Source organism: Trachemys scripta, chromosome 2 (genome assembly GCF_013100865.1).
Source record: "Trachemys scripta elegans isolate TJP31775 chromosome 2, CAS_Tse_1.0, whole genome shotgun sequence".
NCBI classification, from domain to species: Eukaryota; Metazoa; Chordata; order Testudines; family Emydidae; genus Trachemys; species Trachemys scripta.
This window is the reverse complement of record NC_048299.1, coordinates 43,987,144-44,012,366: the sequence shown is the minus strand read 5'-3', so window position 1 is coordinate 44,012,366 and position 25,223 is coordinate 43,987,144. Positions and strand designations below refer to the sequence as shown.

The following is a 25,223-nucleotide window of genomic DNA, read 5'->3' as shown; positions in this document are numbered from 1 at the left end:
AATGGTGATAAAACAAGTGGTTTTAATTGGAGCAAGGGAGGGAAACAGAAGCATCAAATAAGAATTTTCTTTCAAAAGTTCGTTATTTTTTTTAATTATCTACCACCACAATCCATGTGGCCAACCAAATATTTTATAAAAAAAAAAGTTCTAATTTCTTGTAATAGATGTACAGATGGAGGCTGAGAATACAACTAATATACTTTTAAAGGGAACTCAAACAAAGATTATAAATTGTTGGTAACAGTTTCCTTGATGGAGATTGCAGGAGTAGGTCCGACATGAGTCCAGATATAGCCTTTTTCTGGTCTAGTAGGAACCGTGGGGAAGGGAGATGATCGAGATTTGAAATATTCTGAAGGTGCATGACAAACAAATTCTAAGTATTCCATTTTCCTTGGAAGATCTTCTTCTGGTCCTAAAAAACAAAGTAACATTTTTATTCCTGAGGGCATTCTGTGCCAAAAAATTAAAAATTCTGCAAGTTGTATTTGTCAATAAATAAATGCAGAGGCTGCAGCATGGCAGTGGAGAGCACAGGCTACTGGCTGTCCGAAGGTGGGAGATCACCCTGCAGCCTCTCCTCCCCTGGGACACGGACTCAGTGGTGAGGCTGCACCCAGGGCCGGCACCAGGCAACCAAGCACATGCTTGGGGCGGCACCTGGTAAGGGGTGGCCAATCTTGGGGTGGCGGGGGGCAGCGCGGCATTCCGCAGGGGGGTTGCTCCGGCGGCGCGCGGTGCTCAGAGGGGGGTTCCGGCGGCTTGGTGGGGGGCGCTTGGCAGGGCGGCGCTTTTTTTTTGCTGCTTGGGGCAGCAAAAAAGTTAGAACCAGCCCTGGCTGCACCTGACCCTGACACGGCACAAGGCCTGGACATGCCTCAGAAACACCCTGGGGCCCTGTCCCTCTGCGCTAGGCGCACCAAGTGTGGGACAGGCAGGTTCAACCAGGCAGGATCCAAGTGTGGAGGGATACAGGTGTGGGGTTAGAGGATTCTGTGTGGGATAATCTGGGTGCAGGCAGTAAATGGGGGGGTCTAGGTGTGGGGGGATCTGGATGCACAGAGGTTCGTTGGGGGCAGGAGGGAGTGTTCCAGGTGCAGGGGTAATAGGACTCTGCAGGGGCTTCCAGGTGAAAGTGGTTGGGCCTCAGTGGAAGAGTCTGGGTGTGGTGGTCTCTGCAAGGGGGTCTGGGTGCAGCTAGTTGGGGGCTCAGGTTGGTGCAGGAGGTGGGGCACATCAGGGTGGGGGTTTGAGGGCAGGAAGCTCAGTGGGGGGTGGTCTGGGTGCAGGGGGGCTCCAGATGCAGGGGATGGGGTTCAGGGGTATGGAGGGCTAGGAGGGTTCTGGGTGTACGGGGTGAGGTTTGGCCGGCGGTGTCTGGGTATGGGAGGCCCAGATGCACAGGGTTGGGTGGATGGGGGAGCAGCTCCCTGTACAGTAACCCCTCCCCCCACAGCTGAAGAACAATGGGGGCAGGAAGTAGGGGAGGATACTGAGCTTCCTGCAGGTGGGGGAGGTTTCTGGGGGTGGGTCTGACACATCCCCAGCCACTCCTTGCAGGGGAAGAGGAAATCCCATTCTCTCCTGCCTCCAGCCCAGACAGGACTAGCAGCTGATCCCAGCTCAGGGTAGGAGCCACTGGCTGGGGTGTCCCCAGCCCTGCGGTGATTTACATCTCCACCGACTAGTCTGGGTGCCTAAAACAATGTACCTGCACTGCTAGAAAGTGGTGCATGACTGCTTTTGCAGCTTCCATTTGCTTCCCTGTCAAAGTCATTTTTCTGTGGGGAAGCAAAGCAATCTGCAGGGGACATGAATTCTGTACACGCACAGTAGCACAAAATTCCCCCAGGAGTACATTTTTAAGCTTTACACATTATGTATAGAATTAACAGAATATGGAACAACAGCCAGCAATATCTGAGAACACTACTATTTCAATCAAAAACTGCCAATATGGTAAAAGCCTTTTTAAATTTGTTCCATTCTGTGTTCAAGTGTTGAAGCATTCTTCCAGTAGTTATGAGTAGAGCTGAAAAAATATATATAATGAATTTAGCTGCTCTCTGTGCTTGAACTGCATATCCAGCTAATTTTTCTCAAATATATTCATATTTGATGTTTGTAATAGAAACTGTTCTGGAATTGTGTTACACAAGCCCCCTCCCCCACAATCCCTCTGTACACCCAAAGTGAGTTTCACCTAATTTGGGTCATTTGGAAACCAAAGGGGAGAATCTGTGCCTGTATAGTAAGTTGCCTACTTTATCAGCCAGGACTAATATCCCTAGGGCTAGATTCTGATAATTAAGTCCACAAGCCCACAACTATTACATCTGTGATTATTTTTATGCATGTAAGTAATCCCATTCACTCAAATGGGACTACTCACATACATAGTTATTCCTGTGCCTTGTGTTCACAGGATCCGGGCCTAAAAACTACATGAATGATGGTCAGGGAGAACAACAAAGTATTCTATAAACTACACCATAGATAGGCATAGTCTATACAAGGTTTTTTTTGTACCAGTGTAGCCATGTATACAAGTTATAATAGGAAATCTTGGCGCTTACCTATGATATAGGATGCAGGGTCAAAACAGTCTTTGGGACTGGCTACAGTAGGAATGAGCCATGTTAAAGCTGCACTCTTTTCACAGTATTGGTCCTGAATAAACCCCCTAATCTGAGCATAGTATGTTTTTCCATCCTGCTCATCAACCACTGAAACAACATCTCCAATTTGATAGTACACTCCCTGGAAGAGAGACAGATAATTACTTTTTAAAAAACCTGATTTTACTAGCAACTGCCTGGAACTTTCCTCAGCTCTCTTCGGGATATTTTAAATACCAGATTTCCCTTCCTTACACCATTTATTTGCAGACACAATGCTTAGACCTCATCTCTAGTCCAGATAAACTGCACCCTTCTCCAAGTGCTCCAACAATTCAGCCATTCAAACCAAGGGAAAGGGGTGCTGTAAAATGGAATTATTCTTCACCCATAGTATGGTCTGTGCAACATCACCTAATCTCTAGCGGCCTCAGTTCCTATCCTGCAGAAGTGGACAGTCACTGCCTCACTAATACACAAGTACAGTTCTTCAGGGCACCAGTCTACATGCTATCCCCAACAGCTACATATGATTCTAGACTCTAGAGCCAGAAGTTGTGGATCACTGACGAAGGCCTTCTATACACATGGCAGCACAGAGTAACCAGGCAGCAAACAGGTTTTTGAGATAACTGATAACTTATTTAATACTGGTTTTGATTTTTTCCTTTGGGGAAAAAAAAAAGAAAGAACACCCTCAGTTTTTAAAAAATACTATATATGATTGAGCGCTGTCCCAGCTATGGACACTGGTACAAATAGAATACCTCAGACATCCTATTAAAGAAGCAAATATGAGAATATACATTAGCATGTCTATGAAAATTAGACACCAATATTTTGACAACAGAACTTCCTCAGAACATTCTTTCCCTTTTAAGTTTGGTTTATTCTTTTCTTGTCAAATATATACTGTCCCCTTGTTTGAAACGTCTAGAGTGTTCCCACTGGCTGCAACAAACTTCTTGAAGTCAGAACTACACAAAGAATCTCCTATATCTGTGATATGCCCTCTACTTAAAATAGGACCCACCACACTAAATTTCAACTACTGCTGAAAGTAAATGTCAATTTTGCTTGGTTCCCAACGCTAGCACAGTGAAAGCTGACACTTTTTCATAAACTCACAAGTGTGTTTTTGAAAAAAAATTCCAATTAAAAAGCTGGTTCTCTTTATGAGAATTACACAATTTAATGCTTAACCTCTGGAGAGAAAAAAGATTAAAACTTCTGGGGTAAACAATTTTCCATGATATAATGATACAACACACTGATGCTGGGGTTCCCCAAGAATTCAGTTTGTGAAAGGAAGAAAACTTTTTGTAAATGAAGTCCTTTCACTATCTATCTGCAATAACTTTTGAAAGTCTTAGAGAAAGAACATCTTTTTCTCTATATAAACCATACATACCTTATGAAAGATGGATTCTGCTGTAATTATAGTGGATACAGACTCAGGAGCCTTGATGGGCTAAATAAACAACAACATAAAAACAGTTAGAAGTTACAAGGGTAGAAAAATTCATGAAGAAAATGTCAATGTTTTCTAGGCTGGGTCTACACTACCCGCCTGAATCGGCGGGTAGAAATCAACCTCTCGGGGATCGATTTATTGCGTCCCTCGATCCCCGAATCGACGCTCTTACTCCACCAGCGGAGGTGAGAGCAAGCGCCGTCGACGGGAAGCCAGAGAGGTCGATTTTGCCGCCGTCCCTACAGCGGGGTAAGTCGGCTGCGATACGTCGAATTCAGCTACGCTATTCGCATAGCTGAATTTGCGTATCTTAAATCAACACTCCCCTGTAGTGAAGATGTAGCCCTAGAGAAATAGGAAAGAAAATTCTAGCAAATATAAGATACTAAAGCAGAATCTTCACATAAAGGACAAGACATTATAATTTCTCTAATACTTCCATTTTTATAATAAAAATAAAAAATGACACCACTAACTTTCATTATCTTAAAAATGAGGTTTTAAAGAGAAAGGCTGGTTATAAACTTGTATGATTAGTCTCACTGTTAAACATGGAAGTGAGCAGGTTTGTTCACGCTGCTCAGAGCTAGGGACAATCCAAACCTGTGTACCTGACACTGCAACCATATCCTATCCTGACTAAAGACTGATTGCGTGAATGAAGTTGCAAAAGAAACTACAACAAGGTCAAATGCATGTGTCATCAGACATCAGGGTGGATTAAATTTAAATCAAAGCAATTTTTAATAATGATTTAAATTAGCAAGCAGGAAACCTTTGTTTAAATAACTGATTTAAATTGTTTTGTATTTGTACTTTTAAAGTTATTTTCCTAAAGAAAGGTTGATTCTTGCTTGGCAACCATTCAAACATGTTCATTTGCAACTAAATACAGGCTGTACACTAAATGTTGAGCTTTTTTGCTAACCAGGAAAATATATCTATACATATTTATTATATAGATTAACTTATATTTATTCATTTTAATATTTTATTGTATTAGGAAATCGTGAATAATGCATGATAGATGATATTTTTTTAACTTGCAATTGGTGTCAAGTTCTATTGGGATGGAAATTCAAATTAAATTACAAATGCACAAAAACAATATTAATTTTTTTATTAACTAAAACTACCTTAAATGTGTTGGATTCATACAATTTTTTTTTATAAAAACTTGTTTAATAAAAATCAATTGTAAATACATAACATGGAAAGTATTATCTGTAGTTAGTGAATTTAATTGATTTGTTTGTGGTCACGGGTTCTCTGAGACTTTAGAACTAGCAGATCTCATCATCTTCCAGTTTTTGTTCATAGACTGGAATAGGAAAAGAAGCCTTCCTGCTTTTTCAACTTCTAATTGGTTTCTTAACTTTGGATGACCTCGTATTGAACTGAACTAGTTGAATAAACTGAATTGAAGAAAATATTCTTTCTGCAACTGTTAGAAGAGGCTACTGCTGCCAAAAGCTAGTTTAGCACTTCAGCAAATTCTGGTTCCAGATTTTTAGCCAGTGTTTTCCACCAGTTCAATGATTTGACTTTATTTAAAACTTAGCAGCAACATATATTGTTTAATATTATTTATTTTAATTATAAGTTAATGCATTATCACAGGTTGTCACTTTCGATTTTGATTTTAAATTACAGGTTTATTTTCAAAAAATAAATGTGTATTTAACTGAAATTATTAAAAAAAAAAAAAAAAAGGCAAATTGGATTTTTAAGTCATTGATTTTTATCCACCCTGGCAAAAATGAAGGGACTGAGCCAGAAATTGGGACAGCAAGCTGGACTCAGTTTGGATTTAATTTGATTTTCTGCAGAAAAGGAGTAAGTCTTTGGAGAAATGACAAATATGTCTGGATCTGGATTACCTTGACATGTTGGGTCACTGCTTTGAGGAGACTGCAGCACCAAAGCGGTCTGTGGCAGAACACACTACTTAGGGCTAATCTACATTAGAAGCGCTACAGCCGCGTAGCTGCAGTAATGCAGCTGTAGCGCGTCTGGTGAAGAGGCGCTATGCAGATGGGAGAGAGTTCTCCTGTGGGCATAATAAACCCACCACTGCAAGAGGCGGTAGCTGTGTGGGCAGGAGACGCTCGTTGTAATTTATATAGCTCGGGGGGGGGCGGCTTATTCACACCCCCGAGTGACGTAAGTGGTAGCGTAGACCAAGCCTCACACAGTATAATTGCAATGAGCACAAGACATTAGCCACAATCACCTTACATTTTTTAACTTGAAGATGTGTCTTCTCCCTTTGCCTTTAGTGGAAACTTTCTTTTCCGCAGCCGGAGCAGATTTGTATTTTGTGTTCCGCAGCCGAGCTGAGCGCCGGTGGATCTCCTGTTTGCTCTGCCGTGCGGACAATGAAACGAGAAAGCGGGAAGGAGTGTTCATGTTACGGGGCTGCCGCGGGGCTATGAAGCTAGACGGGCCCACAGTTCAGACACTCAGTAAATGGGCTCTCCATAAAACCGGGTTAGGCCCGACAGCGGCTCCCCTGATTTCCCTGTAGCTACGCACCGAGTTAGCCCGACAGGCCGGGCTGCGGACACCGCCGGGCGCTGCAGCCGCGGGCTCCGCTCTTTGCCCGCCGGGAAGGGCGGCGCGGCGCGGCGGTGTCACGCCCCGTGTAAACCCCCAGGGAGCCCCGCCCCGGGACCCCGGCCCCTTCGTGCAGCACAGCGGGGGCCCGGCAGCCTGACCTGCTTGCCGCCGCCCCCGTTGCTGTGCTGGGCGGCGGCCGAGGTGGTGGCGAAGGGCCCGGGCCCGGGCGGCCCGGCGCGGCCCGTGCAGTTGTTGCAGAGGATCTCGCCCTGGCCGCCCTTCTTCCACATGGAGGAGGAGGTGCTGCGGCACACGCTGCACGTGGGCTTCAGCCCCAGCGGCATCCTCGGCGCCGGCCCGGGCCGCGGCCCCGCGCAGCCACAGCGAGCCCGGCCGCCCGGACTGGGCCGCCCCGTTCCTCCGCCGGCGGGTGCTGCTGCTGGGAGCGGCGCTGCGGAGCAGCCGGGGGGCGGAAGGAGCGGAGCGGAGCGAGCCCTCTGCTGGCTGCTGCGCAGGTACCTGCGGCCCGGCCCCCAATCCCCTTCCCCCGAGCCCAGCTCCGCCCAGTCCGGCCTGGCCTGGCCCCTAGCTCCCTTCTGCCCGGCACCCAACCCTCCCCCCGCTGTGCCCAGCCCAGCACTCAATTCCTCATTGCGCAGCCTGGCTTGGCACACCCCTCCCCCCCCAGCCTAGCCCAGCTCCTGTCCGTCCACACACAGCCTGTGTCCCCCTGGACCCAACTCTTCCACCCACACAGCTCAGTGCCCAGCCCCCCCATAGCACCCAACCACCCTTCCCCCACCACACACAGCCTGGCTCAGCACCCAGCAAACCCCACACAGCCCTGCCCAGCAGCCCCCATTCCACCGACCAGCCTAGCAATCCCTCCCGCAGCTGGGATCCAGGATATGGAGGTAGCTGCACCACCCCACAGCCTTTCTAGCATGTACCTTTCTCCCCCCCAAAAATAGTTGGTACTCCAGCAAATGGAGGAATAGACTCCATCTTATTTTGCCTTTTTGCTGTCTTGGCTTTGCAGGGCTAACAACAGTACCTCTTAACCTGCCACAGCCCAAATGTGGGATGGAATGTGTGACAGAGACAGAATTGGGGACACAAAAATATTCATACAGGTAACTAAAAATGCTGTAGGGTTCACTCCTGTAGTGTAAATAACTAATCCTGTAACTCATTGAGGGTTGCGAGGTGTCCAGTATTTGACTGGAACGCCTGGTTGAAAAGGGACCCTGGCAGCTCATTAAAAGGCCGGTTGGCGGCGCAGGCAGGCTCCCTACCAGACTCCGCATGGCTCCTGGGAAGCAGCTGGCATGTCCCTCTGGCTCTTAGGTGGAGGGATGGCCACGGGGGCCCTGCGCACTACCCCCCCCCCCCCATGAGTGCCAGCTCTGCAGCTCCCATTGGCCGGGATCCATGGCCAATGGGAGCTGTGGGGGCAGCACCTGTGGGCGTGGACAGCGCACAGAGCCGCCTGGTCATGCCTCCGCCTAGGAGCCAGAGGGACATGCCGGCTGCTTCCCGGGAGCCAGCTGAGGTAAGCACCACCCGGAACCTGCACCCCCTCCTGTGCCCCTACCCCAGCCCTGAGCCCCCTCCTGCACCCAAACTCCTCTCTGAGCCTGCATCCCCTCCTGTGCCCCAACCCCCAGCCCCCTCCAGCATTCCAAACCCCTTGTCCCCAGTCCGGAGACCCCTCCTGCACACCAAACCCCTCATACCCAGTCCCAGCCCAGAGCCTGTACCCCCAGACAGAGCCCTCACCCCAGCCCGCACCCTGAACTCCTCATTTCTGGCTGGACCCCCAGCCCAAAGCCCGTACCCCCTCCCACACTCCAAACCCCTTGGCCCCAGCCTGGAGCCCCCTTCTGCACCCAAACCCCTCATCCCCGGCCCTGCCCCAGAGCCTGCACCTCCAGCTGGAGCCCTCACTCTATCCTGCAACCCAATCCCCTACCTCAGCCTTGTGAAAATGAGCGAGTGAGCAAGGGTGGGGGAGAGCGAGCGGAGGGAGGGGGAATAGTGTGAGTGGGGCAGGGCCTCGGAGAAGGGGTGGGGGTGGGGCCTTGGGGCAGAGGTGGGGAAAAGGTGTTTGGTTTTGTGATATTAGAAAGTTGGCAACCCTAAACCTCAATGCCATGATTTCTTCTTTCTGCTGTAAATAACTTTCAACCTGAAGAAGAACTCTGTGTGGCTCAAAAGCTTGTCTCTCTCACCAACAGAAATTTGTCCATTAAAGTTGTTAATTTATCTTTCAACAAGTGAAGGGACTGTACATTTTTGTGGAATGTAGGTAACTTTGGGACTAAAATGAGTGCTATACATCATTATGAAGGGCAATTGAAAAAAATGGCAAACGAGTAGAAATAAAACCATTTAAAAACATAGGCCCCAATCCTACAATAGGGTTGGCACTAACAGAATCATGGCCATGCACAGCTCAGAGGTCTGCTTGTGCAGGTCTGACTGCAAGATCAGGGCCTTATTTTAGTCACTCAAGTCAGCAGCTGTGACACCCACATGGGGAGCAAATGTGCTGAGTAAGAAATGTGCTTTGCTAGAGCTATACTGTTCTGTAGACCAGTAAAGGACTTCGGAATGCAGAGTCGTCACATTGTGACATTTCTAAGCACGAAATTCACACAAAAAGTGGGGAACAGAGATTAAATTAAAATACAAAACAAAAGAATATTTTGGCTGAATGAGGCCTGAATTAGTGGCCTCCAAGCAAGGCCATCCCTAGAGATTGTGGTGGCCTACGCAGCCCCCCTGTGGGCCTCTGATGGGGGGTGTGCGTCCCAGGCCTCCGCAGGGGGTAGGGAGCGTCCCAGGCCTCCGCAGGGGGTAGGGAGCGTCCCAGGCCTCCGAGGGAGAGGGGGAGGGGATACCCTAAGTGGCTGCATAGTTTGCGTATGGGTAGGGACCGCCCTGCCTCCAAGTATACATTGCTTGTGGCCTTGATTCTGAAATTGAATGGGACTTGAGTGGACTCCTGCCCCCACACAAAGTCAGCTGATGAGCTGAGGCCTCAGTTTGTGCCTCAGGCTGAGCCGGCCTTTTGTTAAGATATTCTTACCAGAAAAGTCAACAGTTTCCTTTTCCTGTTTTTAGTTACTTTTCATAAATTTCTGCAATATAGAAACATAAAGGAACCCAAATAAAGTAATCACTTTTATTAACAGTTGCACAGCAATCTACAGCTCGATGTAAAAGTACAACCTTAAAATTCAGTATGCCTCTGATTCTACAAGATTTGGATGGTGGATTCCTGCACCGGTATGGAATCCCGTTGACTTAACTGGGACAATGTGCAGATTTAAGGGTGGACCAGCTTGCAGGATTGATACCTGTGGGAGGATGCTTCAGAGGCCTTAAAATCTTCTGCATTAAATTAGTTAACTGTACGTTTTTGCCCAGAAGTCTCCTACTTTCAGCAGAAGTAGCAAAATGGCATATATGAAAATGTACTGGATTTGTGGTGGTATGTTGGTGTGTCACAGTTGCGAAGGCAATTCCACCTCTAATCCCTTCATGGCCTACTTGACAGTGTCTTGCTCAGGCCTCAAGCCTCTAGATGTCACCTTTTTGGGATGGGAACCCACGATCCTCTTCTTTAGGCTGAAATTCCTCCTGCAATTCACTGTAATCATCTTAGAAATTTAGTTTGACATCTGTAGTTCTGCACTCTCACGGCTATGATGACCAGCCAGCCTTCATAATCATAAAGCAAAGTATTTATTTAGAACAAAAGCATTACAGAGAAAACATACCATAAATCAATAAACAGCTTACAAACATGCTATTCAAATCCACTTTCCCTATCAGGCTGAGAGGGGAATTAAACTTGGGTTTCCCACATCCAGTGCAATAAATGCCTCTATCTAAGTTATAATGTTGGCAGCACTAGCACCACAACCACCTCCTCCTCTAGTGGCCAGATTTTGAATGGGCCCTGATCTGGTAGGTGGCCTCTGAGCATGTCTACTAGATCAGGCCCCACAAGAGTTATGTATTTGTCTGCTATCCCCAGTTTGTGGATTGCTCTGAGGCGTATGCCGGAGATAGGCATTTGGATACCCAGAAGGAGGCAGCAGTATGCATTCTCAGAGGCAGAAACTTGGGCACCTAGGGAACTTTTACTCTGAAAACTTAGGTGCTGAGTGACTTTAGACACCTACAGAGTTTGATGGCAGTTTTGTGGATCTCAGTTAAACCTAAAACTGGGATGTAGACGTTTAAACCTGATGCTTAGGCATCTAAGGCTGGGATTTAGGTGTCTACCTTTGTGGCTCGGGACCAGAGTATTTATCTGTCTTACCAGTCTTTAATGCCCTTAATGGGATTTGCTCCTACATAACCTGGCTTCTGATAACACCTCTGCTCTAAATTTTCTTACTGATATTTATTAGTAATAAATATACCTAAAAATGGTTGTGAAAGCTTTGAAAACTTAAAACTATTTTTATTTTGATGTAATAGTTTGATCTAGTTTTGATGGGTTTAACTAAACTATAATTTTGTAATGTTGAAAGAGAAAACAGCTTTATTGCAGCAGTTGAAAGTATTTTAGCAGATAGATCAAAGTACGATTCCTGAGAGCGCATGCATAAGACTGCAAGTTTGTTATGGAGGTCACGGATTCCGGGACCTCCAGGACTTCTGCAGCAGCTGGTGTAGCTGGCCTGGGGGCCTGAGCAGCTCAGGCAGCTCCTGGACCAGCCGCATTTGGCTGCTGCTGGGGCAGTCTCGGGCCACTGCAACCCCTCCCCCAGCATCAGCAGGAGTTTGGGTGTGGGAGGGGGGCTCAGAGCTGGGGTAAGGGAGGGGGTGAAGGCTCTGGGTGGCACTTACCTCAGTGGGCTCCCCGGAAGCGGCCACATTCCTAGGTGGAGGGCTCTGCCAGGGGGCTCTGCGCACTGCCTCTGCCTGCAGGCACTGCCCCCGCAGCTCCCTTTGGCTGCAGTTCCGAGCCAATAGGAGCTGCGGAGCCGGCGCTAGGGGCGGAGGCAGCACGCAGAGCTGCCTGGCCATGCCTCCGCCTAGGAGCTGAGGGATGTTGCCGCTTCCAGGGAGGCACCCCCAGGCTGCCCCCGCCCCCAAAATTTAGTCAGGGGTATATAGTACAAGTGATGGACAGGTCATGGGCCGTGAATTTTTGTTTACTGCTGGTGACTGTCCATGACTTTTACTAAAAATCCCATGACTAAAACGTAGCCTTAACTCATGCACTTGTACTGTTTATTAGCCTAGAGAAATATTAACTGTCTTTCCCCCCAAGGGACTGTAAACCCATGTGATGTTGTTAAAAGTTCTAGTTCTTTTTTCTCTTGTCTTTAAACATTTAAAAGACTTCTGTGCTGGTGAAAGTGTCAGCCCGTTTCAATGCTGGAGGGTGACATCCTGTTTCTGTGAAGAAGTGATGTACAGGGAGTAGCAGCTGCCTTAGTTCAGTGGGCCTCACTCCTAACCTGGAATGACCAGTTTTGCTCTCATGCCTATTCAGTTTAGGCCCTCACTATTATTCAGACTGCCAAAAAGATTGGGGAAAGAAGGTCAGAGGAAATAATGCAAAATGTGATGTGGATACCTGTCTGCTAGGAGCTGAACTGTGGAAGTCAGCTAATTGCACATAGGTTACACAGCTGCTAACAGGTAGCAATGAGTTTGAGTTATGTAGGTGAACCAATGATCTAAAGGAGAATTGCCACCAGTCCTGTTACCAAACCAGTGAGCCATCCTGTCCACAAATGTGAATATTTTTTTTTACTTCCTTAGCAAAGTTATAGTTTGTTAGTGTCTGTCTACCATTTGTATGGGAGCCAAGTACAAATGGTACCATTTCAAATTAAAAGGTAATTGCTCTGGTTGTTCTAATGGCCTAATGCTAATGAGCTACCACAGCAGAGGCTGAGGTGTGATTGCCAATTGTGGTCTATCGTTCTCTATGCTAGAAAGTAGCAGGAGACAGTAGTGATTAGAGTATTTGGTAGAAAATGGAAAACAATGTATCTGTCCACCCAGGTTACTTACAATACAGTTACTAAGGTCAAAATTTTCAAACGCGAGTCCCTAAATCCATATATGGGAATTTAAAGAAATGGCCTCATTTTAGAGGCACTGGGAATCCAGGAGCTGTGAGTGGTCAGGACCTCTGAAAATCAGGCCATTTTTATTTAACTGCCTAAGTCTAGGAACCCATGTTTGACAATTTTGGCCTACATCCACAAAGGTACTTGGGCGCCTAAATAGTGCCAGACTTTTGAAGAACCACTGCGATCCACAAAAGCTTAGCTCAGCTGCTGCCTAACTCTGTAGGCTCCTAAATTCACTCAGCTCCTAAAGTTCTGCTGCAAAAGTTCCCTCAGCAGCTAAGTTTCTGCCTCTGGGTACATACCCTGCTGCCTCACGCTCGTTGTCCAGACACCTAATCATTCCTAAGCCCAGCATGATCCTGAAAGCAGCGGAAGATAGATGGAGGGTTGCCAGTCTTGCCTGTGGGGCCTGATGCAATAGGTGTACTCTGAGTATGCCTAATGGAGGGTCCTCATTTAAACTGAGGACAAGGAGGTGGTGCTGCAACCTCCTTTATGATTTTTATCCCAGTGCTTAGAGTATTCTCCCTGGATATGGGAGACCCAGGTTCAATTCCTCCCTTTGCCTGATGGGGAGAAAGGATTTCATAGAAGATTAGGGTTGGAAGAGACCTCAGAAGGTCATCTAGTCCAATCCCCTGCTCAAAGCAGGACCAAGACCAACTAAATGATCCCAGCCAGGGCTTTGTCAAGCCGGGCCTTAAAAACCTCTAAGGATGGAGGTTTTTGCTCTGCACCCACCGGCAGCCAAACTCCCCTCCCGCCCCCCAGAGTGCACCGCATCCCCGCTCCTCCACCTACCTCCCAGCGTTTCCCCCCCAGCCACTGCCAAACAGCTGTTTGGCAGCATTAGCATGCTCCGGGAGGGGGAGGAGGAGCGGGAATGTGGTGCGCTCAGGGGAGGAGGCGGGGCTGGGGTGGGGATTTGGGGAAGGAGTTAGAATAGTGGCAAGGAGGGGGTGGAGTTGGGGTGAAGGAGGGAGTAGGGGTGCTGGCTCTGGGAGGGGGCTCAGGGCTGGAAGTTGGGGTGTGGGCTCTCGCCTGGCGGCACTTACCACAGGCGGCTCCCAGTTGGCAGCACAGCGGGGCTAAGGTAGGCTCATTGCCTGCCCCAGCCCCACGCTGCTCCCGGAAGGGGCTGTCGTGCCTCTGCAGTGGCACCCAGTGCTTGTAGGCAGGAGCAAGCGTGCAGAGACCCCTGCCCCCTCCTCCCCCAGGGCTGCGGGGGTGTGCTGGCCCCTTTCAGGAGCGGCATGGGGCCAGGACAGGGAGGGAGCCTGCCTTAGAGGCAGCCCCACCACACCACCCGTCTTTTAGCGACCGGAGATCGCAATCGACTGGGAGAGTCTCCAGGATCAACTAGTCAATTGCAATCTACCAATTGGTGGCCACTGGCTTAGGGCATCTTTGGAGAGATACAAGGCCCCTGTTCAAATCAAATCAAAAAAGTTTCCAGATCACAGGCCCTTGTTCTCATGGGGGACTTCAAATCACCTTGACATCTGCTGGGAGAGCAATACAGCAGTGCACAGACAATCCAGGAAGTTTTTGTATAGTGTTGGGGACAACTTCCTGGTGCAGGTGCTGGAGGAACCAACTAGGGGCTGTGCTCCTCTTGACCTGCTGCTCACAAAGAGAGAGGAATTGGTAGGGGAAGCAAAAATGGGTGGCAACCTGGGCAACAGTGACCATGAGATGGTAGAGTTCAGGATCCTGACAAAAGGAAGAAAAGAGAGCAGCAGAATATGGACCCTGGACTTCAGAAAAGCAGATTTTGACTCCCTCGAGGAACTGATGGGCAGGATCTGCTGGGAGGCTAATATGAGGGGGAAAGGAGTCCAGGAGACCAGGCTGTATTTTAAAGGAGCCGTATTGAGGGCGCAGGCACAAACCATCCCGATGTGCAGAAAGAATAGCAAATATGCCAGGTGACCAGCTTGGCTTAACAGAGAAATCTCCGGTGAGCTTAAAAACAAAAAGGAAGCTTACAAGAAGTGGAAGATTGGACAGATGACTAGGGAGGAGTATAAAAATATTGCTCAGGCATGCAGGAGTGAAATTAGGAAGGCCAAATCACACTTGGAGTTGCAACTAGCAAGGGATGTTAAGAGTAACAAGAAGGGTTTCTTCAGGTATGTTAGCAACAAGAAGAAAGTCAAGGAAAGTGTGGGCCCCTTACTGAATGAGGGAGGCAACCTAGTGACAGAGGATGTGGAAAAAGCTAATGTATTCAATGCTTTTTTTATCTCTGTCTTCACGAACAAGGTCAGCTCCCAGACTGCTGCACTGGGCAGCACAACCTGGGGAGAAGGTGACCAGCCCTCCGTGCAGAAAGAAGTGGTTCAGGACTATTTAGAAAAGCTGGATGAGCACAAGTCCATGGGGCCGGATGCGCTGCATCCGAGGGTGCTAAAGGAGTTGGCGGATGTGATTGCGGAGCCATTGGCCATTGTCTTTGAAAACTCATGGCAATCGGGGGAGGTCCCGGATGACTGGAAAAAGGCTAATGTAGTGCCCATCTTTAAAAAAGGGAAGGAGGAGGATCCGGGGAACTACAGGCCAGTCAGCCTCACCTCAGTCCCTGGAAAAATCATGGACCAGGTCCTCAAGGAATCAATTCTGAAGCACTTAGAAGAGAGGAAAGTGATCAGGAACAGTCAGCATGAATTCACCAAGGGAAAGTCATGCCTGACTAATCTAATTGCCTTCTATGATGAGATAACTCCTCTGTGGATGAGGGGAAAGCAGTGGATGTGTTATTCCTTAACTTTAGCAAAGCTTTTGATATGGTCTCCCACAGTATTCTTGCCAGCAAGTTAAAGAAGTATTGGCTGGATGAATGGACTGTAAGGTGGATAGAAAGTTGGCTAGATCATCGGGCTCAATGGGTAGTGATCAATGGCTCCATGTCTAGTTGGCAGCCGGTATCAAGCGGAGTGCCCCAAAGGTCGGTCCTGGGGCCGGTTTTGTTCAATATCTTCATTAATGATCTGGAGGATGGCGCGGACTGCACCCTCAGCAAGTTTGCAGATGACACTAAACTGGGAGGAGTGGTAGATACGCTGGAGGGTAGGGATAGGATACAGAAGGACCTAGACAAATTAGAGGATTGGGCCAAAAGAAACCTGATGAGGTTCAACAAGGACAAGTGCAGAGTCCTGCACTTAGGACGGAAGAATCCCATGCACTGCTACAGACTAGGGACCGAATGGCTAGGAAGCAGTTCTGCAGAAAAGGACCTGGGGTTACAGTGGACAAGAAGCTGGATATGAGTCGACAGTGTGCCCTTATTGCCAAGAAGGCTAACGGCATTTTGGGCTGTATAAGTAGGGGCATTGCCAGCAGATCGAGGGACGTGATCGTTCCCCTCTATTCGACATTGATGAAGCCTCATCTGGAGTACTGTGTCCAGGTTTGGGCCCCACACTACAAGAAGGATGTGGAAAAATAGGAAAGAGTCCAGCAGAGGGCAACAAAAAAGATTAGGGGGCTGGAGCATGACGTATGAAGAGAGGCTGAGGGAACTGGGATTGTTTAGATTGCAGAAGAGAAGAATAAGGGGGGATTTCATAGCTGCATTCAACTACCTGAAGGGGGGTTCCAAAGGGGATGGAGCTCGGCTGTTCTCAGTGGTGGCAGATGACAGAACAAGGAGTAATGGTCTCAAGTTTCAGTGGGGGAGGTTTAGGTTGGCTATTAGGAAAAACCTTTTCACTAGGAAGGTGGTGAAGCACTGGAATGGGTTATCTAGGGAGGTGGTAGAATCTCCTTCCTTAGAGGTTTTTAAGGTCAGCCTTCACAAAGCCGTGGCTGGGATGATTTAGTTGGGGATTGGTCCTGCTTTGAGCAGGGGGTTGGACTAGATGACCTCCTGAGATCCCTTCCAACCCTGATATTCTATGATTCTATGATACTTTGGATAACTAATTAAACTGTCATTAGAGCAGGGGGCAGAACTCTCAGTCTCCTACTTCCGAGGTGGGTGCTCTGACCACTGGACGACAGAGTCATTCTCTCTCTCTCTGACTGTTCAAATATTTATCCAAAGTGAACAGTTTCAACAGAAGAGGGTGAGGGTGCCCTATATCAGGATATCCCGTAGTTTGGTGAGAAATACTCCTGGTCAAAGCCTTTTACTCCATCTGGCAAACTGGGGAATTAAAGCTGGGTCTCCCTCGTCCAAGCCAGGAGCACCGGCAGCTCCCTAGAAGTGAGGGGGGCAACCGGTGCCCGGAGAGTGGCCACGCCCCTACCCCACCCCTCCACTGAGGCCCTACCCATGCTCTGCCCCTCCCCCAAGGCCCTGCCCACACTCCCTCCTCCTCCCGAGGCTCTGCCTGCGTTCTGCCCCCACTCTGCCCAAGGCCTCGCCCCTGCTTGGCTGTTCCCCTGAGGCCCCACCTTTACTTCACTCTTCCTGCCCCCACTCTGCCTCTTCCGCTGATGCCCATCCTCCGCTCGCTCCTCTCTGCCCCCTCCAGCCATGGCTTGGCCTTAAGGCAGGAAAAAGGTGGAGGGCATAGTTCTTCCACTTGTAAAGTAATGGGACCATGGCTCCATGCCCCTCCCCCCCGTTCCTGCACACCTGGTCCCAGCTGAATGCTTTTAACCAGTAGGCTAAACGTCATAAGGGAGAGGTGATGGCAGCACCACCTCCTCTGTTGTTTCTTGCAAGAAACAGCTTAGGTGCCTAAGGGCATATCTACAGTACAAACTTAAGTCGACCATTATTAGGATAACCGCAGTAATTACACTACCCTCCTTCTGTTGGTGGAGGATGTCCTCACCAGGATCGCTTCCACCGATGAAAGACAGGTAGTGTGTGGGGGCTGAGAACCATGTCGCTCAGCTCCACACAGCTCCCTGCTAGGAGCCAAGCTGCCCCCAAGCTTCTTGGCTCTTTGCTCTCCACCAGGGGCAGCCATCCAGGCTTCGCCGCTTTCTGAGCGGGGAGCTGGGATGGGGGGGAAGCTGGGCTCTGGCTGGAGCCCACCACCAGCCTTGGCTTTCTTGTCACTTTCAGGCTCCAGCATGGAGCCATGAAATTGACAAGAATGACAGACATCAGCTGATGTAAGTAACACAGTGCCTACACCAGAGGGCCCCAAACTATGGGGCACCCCCCCCCCAGGGTGGTATGGAAGAATGTTGGGGGGGGCAGCAGGGCTCAGGCCAGCTCCCACAGTGGGGGACAGGGAGGGAGCACCACCTCTCTGCCTCCAGCCGTGTCCTCGACTCCCAGACCGGTGCCTGGCCCTGTCCCCAGTCTCGGTGCGGCTCCACTCCCACCCTCAGTCCCTGGCTCTGACTCTGTTTCTGACCCGAGGCGGGGGGGGGGGGGGGAGATCGGGGTTGGGAATGGAGCCGCACCTGGCCGCAATCTGGCTACCAGCCCCTACTCCAGCTGGGCTGCGGCTCCACCCCCAGCCTCTGGCCGTGGCTCCAGCCCTGGCGCTGCTCCCAGACCCACCCCTAGCTGCAGCCCCAGCCTTGGCCCCCTTACCTCTGTCCCCTGTAGTTCTGGGCCTGCCCCTAATGTTTTGCTGATTTCCTGATGTCCCTGTATGGTAGAGCCAGATCTAGCTCTGGGGCTGCAGTGAGTGCTATTAGCTGCTGGGCTGTGGCTCACAGGCTGGAAACACCAGAGCTAGCTGAGTGGTGCAGCATAACTGTGCGCAGCTGAAGTTGGGAAGGAAGACTGGTATATCTCCCAATGAAAGTAGAGTCTCTTTTTGTTTAATCCAGAGGTTTGACATTGTATGCTTATCCTCGAGCCAGACCCACAACCCAATTTATTTGCATACACTTGTCTTTCAGCAAGGTTATATCTTGCAAAGGCTCAGCTGCCCCACTGGAAAACCCCTTTTACACCTGTTTCCCATTTGTTCCCCCAAGTAAGCAGCCATATGGGAGTATGTGCTTGCACAAGCTTTTGAAAATTTGGCTCTGAATCTGTCAGCTGCTTTCTGACACTTGAGTACTATGCTATAAGACCCAGCCCTGCCCATCTGTGACTAATTAAAGGAAACTGCAGCTGCATCAAATATCAAACAGCAGTTAGTGAGACAGTCTGAGTTTGCTGTATAGAAGCCTTGCAGCAGAAACTAGTTATTGTTCGGTTTAATAAGAAGTTACAGGAGAGGTGGAGGTTTTGGTCCAGTAGCAATTTCAGGAGGTAGGTAACTAGAGTTTGGCTGTGCTCTGAAGGTTGGGACTATTATAACTCATTTTGTTGGTTAATTTTTTATTTTGTGTATTTTTCAGTGTTCTGGTTCTTTATTTTTGTAAATATAGTCCAGTTATTCCTTGGTGATGATGCTGTTATTAAAACTAACAAATTTAACCTAGTCTGTACCATAGAGATTGTTTGTTTATATTTCATCCTTCCGCCAGCATGGATAAACAACTAACTATTTGCTTCTTTTGTGTTAACAATATTTTGTCTCAATTTCCAATGTTGAAGTGGATGTCTAAATCACCTCCCTTCACAGCTTTTAATTGGCATTAAAACAAAGAGCCCTGCATGGAAACAGTTCTCCATATCAGGTTCTGTTCAAAAGGGGGGGAGGGATAGCTCAGTGGTTTGAGCATTGGCCTGCTAAACCCAGAGTTGTGAGTTCAATCCTTGAAGGGGCCACTTGGGGATCTGGGGCACAATCAGTACTTGGTCCTGCTAGTGAAGGCAGGGGGCTGGACTCAATGACCTTTCAAGGTCCCTTCCAGTTCTAGGAGATGGGATATCTCCATTTAAAAAAAAAAAAAAAACCTCACCATAAAACACCTACAACAATCTAACATCTTTTTTTTATTTTCAAATCTGCAAATCTCTGCTAAAATCCCCCCCATGTAATATATGGAACAAAACAAATTTCAGGTTTTTTAATACCCTTGAGTGCTGTTCCATAATATCATTACACTCCTGCTTCTTTGTATTTGCCATCATCTCTAGTGCTAATAAAAATAAAAATTAAATGTTCTAAAACTTTCTGCATATCATATAGTTACCCTGTGCCTTTCACTGCCACCAGTGGCTCCCAGCCAAATGCTCTGGAATGCTCTTTAAAAGTGGTTGGTAGCTCTATGAGTAACAAAACATTCTTAGCTATGCTGTTATAATAATAAAGGTATTCACATACCATACTTCAGGACAGATAGTCTATTGCTGGCACTATTCTAAAAACAAAGTCAAGGACTTGATAACAAAGATTAGAAAGGGCTCCCAGTCTTGTACAGCTGCTAACAGATACACCCCTGTTGGATCACTTCCCTTGAAGCATTACGTTTTGGCCACTGCTGGAAGCAGGATACCAGAATACAGTATTCAACAATCTGATTGGGTATAGTGGCTCTTAAGTTGTTTTTAATTCCCATAAGTGACATGATATAATGCACTTTTTACTAGGAGGATAAAGTAGTACAGTTTTCCTGAAGAGGACTGGGTCCTGTTCTCCCCCCTGCACCATTAAATCATGAGGGCAAAATCCTGGTTCCTTTGAAGTGTATGTGAAAGCTCCTCTTGACTTCAAGGTGACTAGAAAGCCCTGCATGGTTAATTATTAAATTCTGTCCTACAGTTCTCTGATTCGTAATGGTATGGATGGTGGTGTGAGGGTTTTTTTGGTGGTGGTACTAAGAGACCCCAGCCTCATGGTGCATGGAACAAAGATATCGATCATAGGGTCTTTGGGACAGGGATAAAGTCTGCCACCTGTTACCTATATCATAGAACTGGAAGTGACCTTGAGAGGTTTCTTGGAAATGGAGATTTTAAAAAAAGAAAAGTAGTCAGGCCTTAAATAAGGTTATGTCTACATTATGGACCTTACAGTGGCACAGCTGCAGCACTGTAAGGTCTCCTGTGTAGCTGCTCTATGCCGGCGGGAAAGAGCTCTCCCACTGGCATACTGAAACCAGCCCCAACGAACAGCGGTAGCTATGTCGGCAGGAGAGTGTCTCCTGCCAACATAGCGCTGTTCACACCAGCGCTTCTCCCAGATGCTTACCCGTCGACCTAGCTTCTGCCTTTCAGGGAGATTGAGTACAGATGTCAACGGGAGAGGGCTTTCCCATCAACTCAGCGTGTCTTCATCACACCCTCTAAATTGAGTTGGTAGCGTAGACATGGCCCAAGTCTTTGTTTTCTTAGCACCACTTAATCTGTGTGGGTGGCTGCCAGCAAGTATCTTTGATCTAAGGCAGTCCTGATGCCACCTTTCATTCAGGCTAAATAGAAGAAGTAATTAAGCTCCTTTTGTGGAACAATAGAAGCCATCACCTGAAGTGCTGGGCCACCTGGGAAGGCTTGAGCAAGAACTAATTTAGGAGAATAAGAGTTTTCCTCCGAATGACTGAAAATGCAGAGGATAGGACATAGAGGGATGGAGCTGTATCTGTCAGAAGCAGACAGGACTAAGCCCATGCTCACAGTATTGATCTTAGAGTGGCACAGCTGTGCTACTCTCAGGTCGCTCGTGTAGCCGCTCTATGCCAACAGGAGAGAGAGCTCTCCTTTCGACATAATAAAACCACCTAAATGAGCAGCTCTCCCACCATAACACTGTGCACACGACTGCTTTTCTCGGTGATACTTATGTCAATCGGGGGTTGAATTTTTCACACCCCTGAGTGATATAAGTTTTGCCGACATAAGTGTTAGCTTTCTAGACCATGTCTACACTAAAAGAAGCCTCAGAGAAGAGCTCGTAGCATAGCCCTGAGAGGGAGCAGAGACAGATTTGGGGACACAGGACTGGCTGGAAAAGAGAGCTTGGATTTCTGAACAAGAAACCACCTCCTGGGTGATCTATAGTCTTTGTAAATAAATAAACAGGACTGCACCAAAGAAATTCCTGACTCCATAATCAATTTCTCCTCCTAAAGAAAACAGCCTGGCAAGATCCTCAGCATTGGCTAACCGCTGGGGCCATGCATAACGTTGTTATTGCAAGTTGCAGTAGAGTTGCCTTTGGCTGCTGGTTTAAAATATTAAACTTGCCACTAGGTTACTACAAAATGGCCTTCAGTAACTTGCTCTTGGTCTAACTAAGGCATGGCCTACACTACAGAGTTAGGTTGATGTAAGGCAGCTTACGTTGACCTAATTATATCAGTGTACACACTATCACCTTGCTCCTGCTGATATAAGTGCCCTGCCACATTAACATAGTAACCACCTCCAGGAGAGGTGTAAGGCTTACATTGGTGTAGTCAGGGCAATGTAGTGGCTGTGTAGATACTGCATTACTTGCATGTCAATTTCATGGCTCCAGCCATGGGGCCGGTGGGGGCTCCAGCTAGAGCCTGGTTCCAAGCCAGGCTGCACCTGCCTGGCACCCTGCTGCCAGCCGAACTGTTGCCCAGAGGCACAGTGCTCCCCGCTGGGCTGCACCCATCTGACTCCCTGCTGGGAGCCTGGCTGCAGAGGGGAGCAGGGAGCTGAGCGCCCAAGCGGGCAGTACCGCGGCCCAAGCGGTAGGGAGCCAGGGGCGGGGGGCAGCCGGACTCCCAGTGGGGAGCTGCATGTGGAGCTGAGAGCTGGGGCTCTCAGCCCCCTGCCCCTCTTAAGTAAGTTCTAGGGCTCCTGGTGAGGACAGGCACCACTGACAGAGGGAGGGTAATGTGGACATGAACCACCACAATAATTACTGCAGTGGTTGTAAGCATAGGCATTGACTTCGTGGGTGCTCCAGGGTTGGAGCACCTATGGAAAAAAATAAGCAGGTGCTTAGCACCCACCAGCAGCCAAGCTGCCCCTTACCCGCCGGCGACCCCTGCGGCATGCACGAGGGAGTGGGAGAATCAGGGATGGGCATGCTTGGGGCAGGGGTTGGGAAGAGGTGGAGTGGGGGCAGACTTGGGGCAGAGGTGGGGTCGAGCACCCTGTGGCTTTCAAAGAAGTCAGCGCCTATGGTTGTAAGGTCAGCTTACCTTTCTAGTGTAGACATGTCCTAAGAGTAAGGGTCTTCAGTCCCTTTTAATAATTAGGGGCCTGATCTCGTATTCCTTATAAACCTAAAACTTTCATTGATTCTCCAGTTCATAAGGAATGGAGGATCAGGCTCTGCATGTGTAGGGAAAAGTATACTTCCAAATACAGTGGTAGTGATTTCTGCCAGTGAAAAAAGTGTAGGATATATAAGGTTGCTAACTCTGACTGAAGCTATTCCAGGAGATTCCCCACCCCCAACATGATGTAATGTCATTTTCTTAAAATATCCTATTAAAATCTCCTGGATTGCTTTCAATAGTCACCGGGAGATGGATACCAATTCCAGGAGGCTCCAGGCCAATCCTGGAGGGTTGGCAACCGTAAAGATATACAAGCTATGGCACTGTTTTGATTACCACAGACACTTGACTTCACACTTATCCACAATGCCCCTGAACTTATCCATAAGGCACTGTTGGTGTTTAGATGCTGCATGTGATTATTAGAACCGGAGCACTGGCTGTTGGGAATCTGAAAGGACAGGAAACAGGAAGGAAGGGGGAGGAGTTGAGGAGGCTGGGGGAGTTACAGAGTGTGCAGCTAGAGCTTGGTAAAGAGATTTCCACTGTAAATAAAGTTCTGTTAAAGTTTGTTAATACCTTGCCTGGGGGATACAACACACTGCTCCTCCAAAATCCACTTTCACTGTAATGCCTACCAGAAACTAAACTGCTAGTAATAGCACAGTAGGAGGACTGTTGGGGTCAGTATAACCTTAAAGTGTGATATGTTTCTTCCCCATGCTATTCATATGTTTAAATTCTTTGGGGCAAAGGCTGTGTCTTCATATGTTTAGCAAGCACCGACCTAGCAGAGGTGTTTGGTTTTGCAGCAAACACCAGGCATGCTAGAAGCCAGTTTTATTGGAATTAAGCAACACACTGTGTTTAATCTCACTCTAATAACTTCTTACATTTGTATGACTTTGTGCCCATTTTATACTTTCACCTCACTATGGCAACAGCCTAGCTCACAATGCTGTACATCAGGAGTTCAAACTCACGGCCCATGGACTTATTTCCTGCGGCCTGCCATAGGTGCCAACTCCCCCCCCCCCTCGCCCCCCTTCTTCCCCTCCCCCCAGTGTGCCATGTTCCCACTCCTCCGCCTACTTCCCAGCGCTTCCCGACTCCAAACAGCTGTTTGGCAGTGCTTAGGACTTTCCAGGAGGGAGGGGGAGGAGTGGGGACGCGGTGCGTTCGGGGGAGGAGGCAGGGAAGAGGCGGGGCTGGGGCAGGGATTTGGAGAAGGGACTTTGGGGAAGGGGTTGGAATGGGGGCGGGGAAGGGGTGGGGCATGTACTGAAGTGTCGCTAGAGGTGAAGAAACTGAAGGGCAGGACAAGCCCAGGCTCTTCCCTTCCCCCCTCCCCCCCCCAGTCCCGGGGGCTTCCTCCTCCGCCTGCCCAGTGCCAGGCTGCAAACTCATGCCAAGCCGCACAAGTGGAGTGGCGGGAGTGTGGGGCAGCATGAGGCTGCTCCCCTCTTCCCCCAGCCACACACAAACGCGGGCGGGCTGCGGCAGGACTAAGTGGAGCCTGGCGCTGTAGGGCCACGAGCAGCCGAAGGGAGGGAGAACAACAGGCTGGGCAGGAGACCCGCAGGGGCTGGCAAGGCTGTATTACTGTGCTGGGCTGACGGGGTGGGGGGTTGTGTTTTTTTTTTTTTTTTTCCTCAGCCAGCCCCTCACTAGTTTCTCGGGGCATCACAGAGTTTTCACATTTGAAAACAGCCCCCAACTCCTCGCTTCTCCTCTGGAAACAAGCACGATTTGCAAAATGGGGGGAGGGGGTTCCAAGCTGCACTCTTCCCTGCCCCTCTACTTCCTTCTGCTCCCTCATTACACAAGCCCTATGCAGCTAGATACCTCTTGTGGCTATGGTAACACCCCTCTTTTCATTAGGTGCCAGCAATGTGCTTGGTAAGACCTCAGACGGCTTACAGTCTAACAGAGATACACAGGAGCCAGGGGCGGCTCCAGGCATCAGTGCACCAAGCATGTGCCTGGGGCTGCAAGGCATGCGCGCGCGGGGAGGGTGTTCTGGTTGCCGTGAGGGCGGGAGTCAGGCAGCCTTCGGTGGCATGCCTGCGGGAGATCCGCTAGTCCCGCGTCTTCGGCGGCAGGTACGCCGAAGGCGTGGGACTGGCAGATCACCCGCAGAAACGCCACTGAATCCGCGGGACCGGCAGACCTCCTTACTGTTTTTTGCCACCCCAAGCATGACATAGAGCTGCCCCTGACAGGAGCCAGGATTCACAGGAAGACCCAGAGGAGAGATTAACTTGGAGCAGTTTGGGAGAGGGGGTTGTTTATTTGGGCATCTGTGGTGTGATTTGAATCATACCTGTCATTCCCCTTGGCTTCAGGGCTTTGTTGCAACACAAGTGCTATCAGAGCCAATGCTGAAAGGTGCTAAGCACCCTGAGATCCCACTGGTCTGAGTGGAGGAGAAGGCACCTCAGCTCCGCACAAAGG

General features: G+C 48.9%; 1 protein-coding gene and 1 long non-coding RNA gene across 5 annotated transcripts in view; one reads left to right on the top strand and one right to left on the bottom strand.

Moving 5' to 3' along the window:
* Positions 1-7,140, bottom strand: GATAD1 (GATA zinc finger domain containing 1). The gene is made up of 5 exons (XM_034760429.1): positions 6,813-7,140; positions 6,334-6,459; positions 4,033-4,092; positions 2,580-2,763; positions 1-418 (listed from the first exon to the last, which is right to left on the bottom strand). The coding sequence occupies exons 1-5, from the start codon at positions 6,996-6,998 to the stop codon at positions 228-230; spliced, it is 747 nt and encodes a 248-aa protein (XP_034616320.1). The 5' UTR covers positions 6,999-7,140; the 3' UTR covers positions 1-227.
* Positions 7,028-25,223, top strand: part of LOC117872205 — a 49,577-nt gene continuing 31,381 nt past the window's right edge. For 2 of the 4 annotated variants that reach the window (XR_004644426.1, XR_004644424.1), the window contains exon 1: positions 18,205-18,936. This is a non-coding gene — a long non-coding RNA (uncharacterized LOC117872205). Of the gene's footprint in view, positions 7,170-7,693; positions 7,788-18,204; positions 18,937-25,223 lie in introns of those variants that run through there. The other 2 variants (XR_004644425.1, XR_004644427.1) reach the window with 2 other exon arrangements.

Bases quoted from the DNA above. Each gene is read 5' to 3' on its own strand.
- GATAD1 (XM_034760429.1), bottom strand. From the start codon at position 6,998: ATGCCGCTGGGGCTGAAGCCCACGTGCAGCGTGTGCCGCAGCACCTCC. The intron at 6,460-6,812 runs GTCAGGCTGCCG...TCCGCACGGCAG, and splicing joins ACGGGGGCGGCGGCAAGCAG to AGCAAACAGGAGATCCACCG. The intron at 419-2,579 runs GTAAGCGCCAAG...TTTGTTTTTTAG, and splicing joins CCCTGCATCCTATATCATAG to GACCAGAAGAAGATCTTCCA.